The 10,706-nt window shown below is 40.1% G+C and overlaps 1 protein-coding gene across 2 annotated transcripts; it reads left to right on the forward strand.

The window, feature by feature from the left end:
* The first annotated feature begins 6 nt into the window (after positions 1-6).
* On the forward strand, positions 7-7,694 carry LOC143487639 (fibroblast growth factor 19-like). 2 transcript variants are annotated; one of them, XM_076986688.1, is made up of 5 exons: positions 7-4,934; positions 5,296-5,353; positions 5,461-5,538; positions 6,012-6,115; positions 6,328-7,694. In XM_076986688.1, exons 1-5 carry the CDS (start codon positions 4,920-4,922, stop codon positions 6,631-6,633), a joined length of 561 nt encoding a protein of 186 aa, XP_076842803.1. In that variant the 5' UTR covers positions 7-4,919; the 3' UTR covers positions 6,634-7,694. The 2 variants fall into 2 exon arrangements, with proteins under 2 accessions (XP_076842803.1, XP_076842804.1); XM_076986689.1 differs by having other exon boundaries at positions 7-3,678.
* The last annotated feature ends 3,012 nt before the right edge of the window (positions 7,695-10,706 follow it).

Genomic DNA, 10,706 nt, shown 5'->3' on the forward strand with positions numbered 1-10,706 from the left:
CAGAACTGAGGAGTGGAACAGACTGGAAATATGATGGAGAGAAAGGTGGATGGATGTGTGTGTGTGTGTGTGTGTGTGTGTGTGTGTGTGTGTGTGTGTGTGTGTGTGTGTTTTAAATGGCGACACTTGTGCTGATTGAAGGTCCAGATCTGTTTGAAAGTGCATGAATGTGATTGTAATTTAATGCAACGGTAATTAATGTCATGGTAATGAATGTGACTGAAACTGATGCAATTAATTAGTCTGTAATTACATTAGTAAATACTAATGCAATGTGACTGTAATGAATGTGATGATAATTATTGTGATAGTACTGAATGCGATGGTAATGAATGTTCTTGTATTTTTAGATATGTAGATTTCCCCAATTGCTTACACGATTTACTGGATGTTGGACAGTTACATGTAGCTAGTGTACATGAACACAACACTCTGCTACTGGTATCATATTTTTGACAGTATGTGTGAAAATACTACAATATTTTCCAAATCCACAAATCAGTTACAACTGCACATTTGTTTTTAAAATTATTCCAATTGTCAGTAAGCCTTCTTTATTGATGGCTAAATATAGTACAATTGTGTTTTGGAATCAGTGGAGAAAAATACTGATGAAGGATTGGTGATTTGGCACTCACCTGGTAGGTGTGCGGTGTTGCTAAGCACTCACCTGGTAAGTGTGCGGTGTTGTTTAGCACTCACCTGGTAGGTGTGCGGTGTTGCTAAGCACTCACCTGGTAGGTGTGCGGTGTTGCTAAGCACTCACCTGGTAGGTGTGCGGTGTTGCTAAGCACTCACCTGGTAGGTGTGCGGTGTTGCTAAGCACTCACCTGGTAAGTGTGCGGTGTTGCTAAGCACTCACCTGGTAAGTGTGCGGTGTTGCTAAGCACTCACCTGGTAGGTGTGCGGTGTTGTTTAGCACTCCCCTGTGTACTTAGCAACACAGAAAAGTAAACTATACTGTAGTACGCTATACTAGCAGATATTAATATTTTATCTCTCTGCTTAAGGTCCTGCAGAGCAGACCATGTGGCATCAGGACAGGAAAAAGCAGGGCTTGTTGTCACACACCAGCCAACCTAACCTAGTTTAACCCTAACCTAATCTAACCCTAATCCTAACCTAGTCTAACCCTAGTCCTAACCCTAACCTAGTCTAATCCTAACCTAGTCTAATCCTAATCCTAACCTTGTACATTGACCCACCATGCCCCGCTGTACTGGACTGATCACTGTTGGCGGAAGTTGTGAACTCTTGAGATTCACCTGCTGAAGTAGCTTTTCATTCTGTTTCTACTAGTGGCCCATTCTAGGGTTAGTGTTAGGGTTAGGTTTTAATGTTTAGGGTTATGGTTAGAGGTTTGGGTTAAATTCTGTTTCTACTGGTGGCCCATTCTCAACTGTTTTCTAATACTGGTAGTAATTCTGTGTGATGTTGCAGAAACTTGATATTTTTTAGAATTTATGAAAAAAAGCAGAGTAAAATAACAATAAAAGATAAATAACAGACCTTTAAAATGGGTAGACAAAATCCAATTTTGTTCATATTTGCATTTGTACAGTAAAATGTGCTGTATATTTGCATGATGCCAGTACTGTTTCTTTGTTGAAAATATGTCTTTAAAATGTCCTTATCTTACACACAGGAACAGGGTTTAATAGAAGTGGCTGAAGTATGAAATTGTTTATAATTAAGATCAACTCATTTAATTGTGTATGTGATTCATTTGGATGTAGAAAGTACATAATTTTAATTGTATGGGGGACTAGATACTTGTTTTATATACAGAGTTTTGAAAATGACATTTAGTTTAAAAATGTGCTTACAATTGGGAAGAACGTATTCACGGAGAATTTTATTTTCATTATTATGAAGGATGTTCGATGTAACGTGTGCATAATTTACAATTATTGAATATTATTGATATCTATAGAAATAAAAATGGCATTAGTGGATGTGATGAAAACGACTGAATTAAATTCCTCTGTTTCTATTGCACATTCAAGGTTTATTGTGTGTTAGTGTAAGAAAATGACTGTTACCCTAACTCTAACTTACCCTAACCTTCCCTAACTCTAACCATAACTCTAATCCTCAATGTAACCCTAGTTCTAACCCTACCGTAACCCTAATGCTATGCATACCAGCTCTTAACTTAGCATATATCTTGAACAATTGTAAGGAAAATTGTTTCTCTTTCTGTCTTTCCTGCACTTCCTGGTTTTCGCTTAGCTTCTCTGTCTTGTCTCAGAACCTTGACGCTGCTCTTCGAATTTTAAACAAAGAAGATGGATTTGATCAGGTGGTCTCTCAACGCAATTGGCACTATTTTTTTCACGAGGACTCATGGTGCAGGAGAACCCACATGTCCGGACGAAACGTTCTCAGCTGGATGTGCTTGACTCGTGGGAGACGTGACGTGGTTTGTGTCTTGCACCTCTTTTCCTGGATGATGTTGAGGACGTGTTCTTATTTGGAACTTTGATCACTGGGTTTCTGCTGAGTGGATTAGGCGTTGCCCTGGTGTATCGGGAAATTAAAAGAGTGGGGTCAGTTTGAACACCCACGAAAATTGCCCAATTTGATTGATGTGATGCATAGAGCTGTAGGAACACAGACTGTGACTGTGACTTCCAAAGCTTGGATTCGATCATGGAGGGTCTCACTGCTCTACGTGTGAAGTTGGATCAGTTGGGAGACCACTGATTTAAGAGCAGTTTCATGTGCTCAAAGACAGGCTCCTTGCTAAATTCTGCATTCTCGTTTATCTACATTGACACCCAAACAAAATTCTCCCTGAAGGTCGTTGTCCTGGTTACCTGCTCCTTCCCCCACACAGAGATTGTGAGAGGATGGCCCTCGCTCTTCACCGCGAACTTTGACACAAAAACTGTGCCAGGCCTCTGGCTCCCCCCTCCCCAGTCTAGATTAATCACGCCTCTCACTGCTTCACTGTGTTATCAATGCTGTATGTGCTATGGGGATTTTTTGCATGCTCACAGACTGTTGTCCTGTTGTGAAAATAATCTGTGATCATATTTATTTGTCTCCTAATGTTTATCTCTATGTTTCTCCCCTAATCTGTGAATGGCGGCGCTCTCTTGATGCTGTGGCCATGGACGTAATTTTGATTTCAAAAGTGGGGGGGGCATGGATTCGTCGCTATTTAAATATTTGGTTTTAACAGTAAAAACTGGGGGGGACCAAAACCAGCTTTTGAAAAAGTGGGGGGGACATGTCCCCCCTGTCCCCCCCCAAATTACATCCGTGGCTGTGGCCACTCTGGGTTCTCGCTACTGAACTGAATTTCCCACTCGTGAGATCCATAAAGTTTATTCAATTAAATTCAAAGTGTCTCACTGCACTTTGATGCCACTGCACTTTGATGCTCAATATGTTGTATGCAGGGAAATACCCAACACAGAGGTGTGTGTGTGTATCTTACAGAAGTAAAAGAATAAGAAAATAATAAAAAATAATAGAATTCAGAGAAAAATAGGTGTGAAGACTTAGTGTAATTCATTAATCTAACTCACTACATCGTTAATCTAACTCACTAACCCATTCGTTAACTCTAACCCTAACTCAGTAACACTTCACTAAAGGTTAGTGACATGGGCCACAATATCGTCAGTGCTTGATCAAGGCACCCAACCAACTTCCCTCCAGACTAACCAGGTATGTGTGTTCACTCTAGATATGTGTTTGCTCCATGTGTATGTGCTCACTCCAGGTTTGTGTGTGCTCACCCCAGATGGGTTAAATGCAGAGAACAGTTCCCCTAAGGGGATTAATTAAGGTTATTAAGGGATTAGTTAAGTTTCTTCTTCACTGTCCATATCTCTATAGTAACTGTGTTGAGCTTCAGCTCTTTCAGTGCTTAGTTTGTAAGTTTATAAGCCTGAGCTCAAGTTGAGTGACTTTATGTACGCATGAAACTATGAACATCCTGACCTCTGAATTAGCAGACACCTCAAGAATCAGTTTATGTTTATCAGTATATGGTCTCTGAATATTAAAAAAATGAATGACAGGTGTGTAGCATGATGGATGTGTACACTGCTAATCTCTAACACTCTCCACATTAACTACACCACTAATCTCTAACACTCTCTCCACATTTACTACTCCACTAAGCTCTAATACTCTCTCCACATTAACTACACCACTAATCTCTAACACTCTCTCCACATTAACTACTCCACTAAGCTCTAATACTCTCTCCACATTAACTACACCACTAATCTCTAATACTCTCTCTATACATATTAATTACACCACTAAGCTCTAACACTCTCCACATTAATTACACCACTAAGTTCTAATACTCTCTGTCCACATTAACTACACCACAAACCTCTAATGCTCTATTCATATTAATTACACTACTAAGCTCTAACTCTTTCTCCACATTAATTACACCACTAAGTTCTAATACTCTCTATCCACATTAACTACACCACTAACCTCTAATGCTTTATCCATATTAATTACACCACTAAGCTCTAACTTTCTCCACATTAATTACACCACTAAGTTCTAATACTCTCTATCCACATTAACTACACCACTAACCTCTAATGCTCTATCCATATTAATTACACCACTAAGCTCTAACTCTTTCTCCACATTAATTACACCACTAAGCTCCAACACACTCTCTTCTTGGTTACACTCTCTCACAATCTTACTCACTATAGCAGCTGGGCTCTTGTAAACAGTGATGACTTCTGTAATCCTTAAGGCAGAAATGTGCGCATGTGCACACATGTGTGAGTTTGGTTGTGTGTTAAGGTAACACAAGTGTGTTTATGAATGAAACATCTGTAGAGCATGATTGTTAGGATACGAGGAACCTTGAGATAATGAAACTGTGGATGTTCTGCAGCATTTGACAAGTCAGAGCAGGAAGACCAAAAATGGCAACTGCATATGTGAGTGTGTGTGTTTGTGCATGTATGAATGGTTTGTATGTGCATCAGCTTATTAAGAAGAGCGTTACTTCCCAAAAGCTTCTGAATCACCCTTCGTTTCACCGCCCTTTTCCTGACTTCATCATTTACTATAAAAGTTGGATAGAAACTGTTTCTTTCAACAAGTCCTAGTTAATAAATGCAATTGTATTTATTTTATAATTTCATGTATTTATGTCTCTTATTTAGGGTGTTTATTATTTGAAATTAATTTTCTTTGAACGTATTTGATACCATGTTTTTGTTTGTGGTACTCTCTCTCCTGCATTATTCTTTTCCCTGGCCTCTCTCCATCACCCACACTCTCCATCTCTCCTCCCAGGACTCTTCTCCTCTCATGGGTTTAGGTGACCAGGTTCGACAGAGACACCTGTACACAGGTACTTTTGCTATTTATTATTCTGTGTTTACTCACATTTACAAATCACTAATTTCTGATCATTTCTGACATTTTTTCTCAGTATGCTGATTATGTGATTCTGTGCAGAGATTAAACACAGAAGCCTTTTCCTTGAGATCTTTCCTAATGGCACCATTACAGGAACACCCAGACAGACAGCACACAGTAAGTCAGACATGCCAGAATATTTCTTGGTCATTGTAAATTGTGTGTGCAAGGATTTCAGTGTGGTAAAATTTTAGTGTTAGTTTTACAGAAAAAGATGCTTAGACACTATCCCCAGACCTTAGGAAAAAATATGTAGTATTACAACCAGACAGTTTACCATGTTAACATAACAACCTCTGTCCTGAATGGTGATGTTTGTTTTAATTTTATTTTATTATAATTAGTTTTTAATTAATTAGTAATCTTGGGTTAAGGGTAGTTATGTTTAGGGGTAGTTAGGGTTATGGGTTATTAGGGTTAATATTTTGTACTCTGTTGTAAATGCTGAAAAGCAAAGCACTTTGTTCATGGTAAAGTGGGCTTGGGCCTCATGTTTATTCATTTATTAAAATAAATGAAGAGTACAATAAAATAGAGTCCAATTATTTATTCCATAAGTAAGTATGGTGTGATTTGTGTTTGTGTGTCAGCTTTGATGGAGCTGAAAGCTGTAAAACCAGGTGAGACTGCAATATGGGGAATGGAGTCAGCACGCTACCTGTGTATAGGTGCATCTGGTCAGCTATTTGCACTGGTGAGTCAGATGACTACATAGAGGGTCCCTTTTCCTTTGAGACAGAAATATACTTATACTGTAGATGTTTTATGTTTATAGAAATATTATATGCAAATATATACAAATACTATTTACACTTTTAAAATATTTTGCTTGTAATTATACTTTTATTTTTTCTTTGGATTCTGTTTGTTTATAGTGTTTTGTTTGTTCTTTCTCTTTGTTTACAGAGTGTTTTTTTGAATGCTGACTGTTCCTTCAGTGAGCTGCTAGAGTCTGATGGCTACACCTATTTCCTGTCCACACACCACAAACGTCCTTTATCCCTCAATTTTAAAGGCCTCCCTCAGAAACACATACTACCCTACTCTCAGTTCCTACCACTCAGAAATAACCTGTTTCTAGAGACTAAAGTAGAGGAAGAGGACAACACAGAACATTTACAGACCGAAGAAGATTTAGATTCAGATGATCCACTCAGACTCAGTCAGTCTGTTCAGAACCCCAGGAGTCCTCTTTTTCACATGGACCAATGATTAACCAATAATGCTACTTGTCCTAGGTATTATTCTCAACATGATTCTCAGCACTTACTAACATCATATTAAAACAATTAATATTTTCATGTGAATATTTTCAATTCCAAATATATAAACATCAGCTCTTGTTATTTAATGGTTATTTGATTGCTCTGAATAAGATATTTGTATGTACCTTTTAGTTGTTTTAATCTAGCCTGCTAAAACCAGCAAAGGGTTATTTAAGCAATTTGCATATTTACTTCACTATTTACATGGTCATAAAGGTTATCTCATCTCACAAATCTGAAGAGAGGAAGTAATAGGTTTAAACTATTTCAGATTTAAACCCCTTCAGGAGATTAGCCACACTAAAAAGACTAAAACCCTGGCTAGAATAGGTTAGGTTAGGATTTGGTTAGGAGACTTTATTGACTCTACACGTGGTACATAAGGTGGAACAAAATTTCATAACCAATGTCCCAGCTTATTTTAGAAAATCATGAATAAAATAAAATTTAAATTAATGAAATTTAAAAAGTAGTGAAGATCAAAGGATAAAATATCTACAGTAGACTAATATATACAAATATGGTACAACAGAACAGCAATTTTGATATTAGTCAAGTGACCATGTGGTAGTGTCAGTGTGCTAGATATTATTTATAGTTATTTAAGAATGGCACAGCTTCTGGAATGAAGCTGTTTCTCAGTCTGGTGATTCTATGCTTTGTTCCGTGAGTAGACAAAAATTGTACTGAAGTAAAAGTACTGTAGCGTCAGTCCAATGGGGGACGACGCTAGCTACCCATGAGCCCCTGCGGCTCCAAGATTGTCATGTTATGTCAATGCTCATGTCTACGTGATTATTGGTTATGTATGTGAATACACTAAACACTGTGCTGTTTAGTGTAAGTTGACCCATGTCTGTTTATGTAGTTGTACAGTGTGAGTTATTCCCACAGTGTGTGTGATTGAACCGTTAATGACATTCCCTCGTGTTTCATGTACTAGGGGGAGAGTGTTCTGCGTGATTACATTGCTAAGGAAATTTAAATAAAGAAGTTTGTGTTGAAATGGCTCGGTTTCCTGCCTCTCTTTACTACTCAATGCCACAATTGGTGTCAGAAGTGGCCCTGTATGATGAGATGAGACGCATCTCTGGGGTGATCGAACGGCTGAGGAGGGAGACAGAGAAACTGAGTAGAACAACGAGGAAGAGGCGAAAGTTGGACGGCCCGAGTGATGGCGGCCTGCCGCTCTCGGCACGGCGGACGACAGCGAGGAGGGGTGTGACGGCAGCAGTAACCCCGCCTACTTCTCACGCGCGAGCAATGGAGACGGCGGCTAGCACGGCACAACGGCTTAGCCTTCCTTGCTAGAACGGCGACGCCGACTGGGCGGCGTTCGAGGCCCAGCTGGAGGTCGTGCCGTGCTGCGAGGGGTGGTCTGACACGGAGACGGCGGCGCAGCTCTGCTTGTCGCTTCAGGGTCATGCGCTCAGGGTCCTGGTGGAGTTACCCGCTGAGTTCCAAAAATTAGTAAAACTACAGCCGGAGGCAGAGCTTTCTCTTTTAAAGCCCCTCAATTATGGAATAGCCTTCCAGCTCCAATCCGAGATTCTGACACAGTTCCAATCTTTAAATCTAGACTTAAGACTCACCTGTTTAGTCAAGCCTTCAGCTAATATTCCCCTTGTAAGGTGTAGGGGCTTGGGGGCCCCCAGACGTTGAGATTTCTGGTGATCTGAGATGTTTATGCTGTCATCCAGCTGTGTCTTGGCATCACTCTATTTGTGACTATGACTTGACTGGAAAGCAATGTTTCAGTGAGCCCTCATGCCTGTGGTCACCTCTGAACCTCTCCCTTTAGTTATGCTGCTATAGATTAGTCTGCCAGAGCCACATGCTCATCACTGGCACGTGAGCTACATACATTTAAATCAACGGTGGTTTAAATTCATGTCCACTCAGTCTGTATTATCTATCTTCTTGCATGGCTCTACCCAAGACAATTGGATACAGGCACCTGCAGGCACCTGGGGGATGGTCTGGCTGCCGGTGGATGTGCTGATACCGGGGTTCACCTGGGGAGTAACACTGCAGTCGGAGCCTACAATACCAGCATCACTGCTCCAACACGGAATGAAAGCCTGGCATTCATCAACAGACATTTACAGTGACAATATCAAAACCCAGAACTTTCAATTCTACCTTTTACCTAGTCTGATTGTGTGAATTATGTGTGACTTGTGTATTTGTGTGTTAATGGGCCGCCCAATGGAGGATGGGTTCCCTTTTGAGTCTTGGTTCTCCCGAGGTTTCTTCCTATTCCCCACCATCATAGGGAGTTTTTCCTCGCCACTGTCGCCTTTGGCTTGCTCATTAGGGTTCTGGACCCATAGTATTGTTAACCTTGTAAACCCTGTAAAGCTGCTTTGCGACAACTTGAGTTGTTAAAAGCGCTATACAAATAAACTTTGATTGATTGATTGATTGAAACCACTTCTTTAACCCAGCTAGTTCTTTTCCTGCTGTGTGTATTAGTTAATCTATATCCTTTCCAGAAAAGAAAAAGTTTGTCATCAGCAAACATAAATTTCAAAATGTCAGATATTGTAGTAATATGATTTAAATAAAGTATAAATAATTTAGGCCCCAGAACTGACCCTTGAGGTAGACCCAGAGCTGGCCCTGGCCAATGTGGTGCCCTAGGCGAGATTTTGGTTGGTGCCCCCTGCATCTTCTTAAATATTAATAATAGATTTAAAAAATAAAAAACAACTACCACCAGTGCAAATCAGGGCAATTTGCCTACTGCAACATTATTATTTTAAAAGTGCATCTGCAATGAACATTAATATATATTTATTTAAAAACATGCTGAGCTAAGCTAATCATAGCTTTTTAATTGTAAAATTGTGACAGTATATTAACCACGTGACGTGACGCAACATGCTAAATATGTATTTTGAAAAATGAGGTATTTAAGACATTTTGCGCATCCATTAAATAGATCTGTGGGGGGGGGTCAGCAGTTGGAGCTCACTAATTGGTTATGGAGTGGTGGTTTTCACTAAGATCTTACAGAGGGGCATAGTTGCCAGGTTCACGGTTTTCACGCCAAATTGGCCTTGTTTGAAAATCCAGCCGGGGGGAAAAATTCTGGGGTCGCGGGGTGCAGTTTTTTGGGCTACTTTTGAGTTGGGCAACTGCGGGAGTTACAAGTCAACACTAAGAATTGATTGCGATATAATACTTAATTTGTCTCCATTTTACACTCGCTACCCCCCCCCTACCCCCCCCCCCCCCCCCCCCGTCTACAGATTACACTCAACGCCACCCCCGTCAACAACTTTGGGCTTTGGGCTAGTTAAGGCTTCTGAAGGGTGGGTTTTACACTGACTCTGTGCGGGATATATTTGTAGGACCTTGCAACCCTGCAGAGGGGAAAACGCCACAATGACAATTGAGTGTTAGTTGTGAGTCAAGCGAGCTGGTTTCAAAGAAAAACACAACAGCTACAGATTGGTAACATTTTGGATTTGTTTCAAATAAAAATGAGAGACCATTGGAGCACGCCCCCACGATTCTAATTCGATAATATGATTGGTTGATAAAACTGTCAATCCATAATAAAAGCTCTCAAAGTAAAAGGCAAGCGTATGCGACAGATAAACAGAAGTTCCTGGGGGAGGGCCTTTCTCTCTTTTACCTAGAAACAACGGTGTGAAATATTCTGATTGGTTGATTTATTTCAGCGCTGAGTTTTTTTCCCCATCACAAGCTTGAAAAGTGGATTTGAAAGCCGATTTAGAGGAAAAATACAAATTATTGGGGGTGAAGCATTATTAACATATATTACATATTATAAATAAAGCATCCTTTTTAAGATCAATTAACCTTCAGAGAAGGCGTTGAAGTCCCTGACGGTTCACCACTGGTATAGTGTTAATTCACCACATTTTACCATTATATTACCTGTTTTTTGCCGCATTTCTCCACTTTTGTCCTTTTTCTACCCTGGACAAGTTGGGTCGGCAGATCCGGCGTCTTCTGGAGAAGACCAGGCTCGAGGCCGCCCGCGACGCT

The sequence above is a fragment of the Brachyhypopomus gauderio genome, unplaced genomic scaffold (genome assembly GCF_052324685.1).
Source record: "Brachyhypopomus gauderio isolate BG-103 unplaced genomic scaffold, BGAUD_0.2 sc49, whole genome shotgun sequence".
NCBI lineage: Eukaryota > Metazoa > Chordata > Actinopteri > Gymnotiformes > Hypopomidae > Brachyhypopomus > Brachyhypopomus gauderio.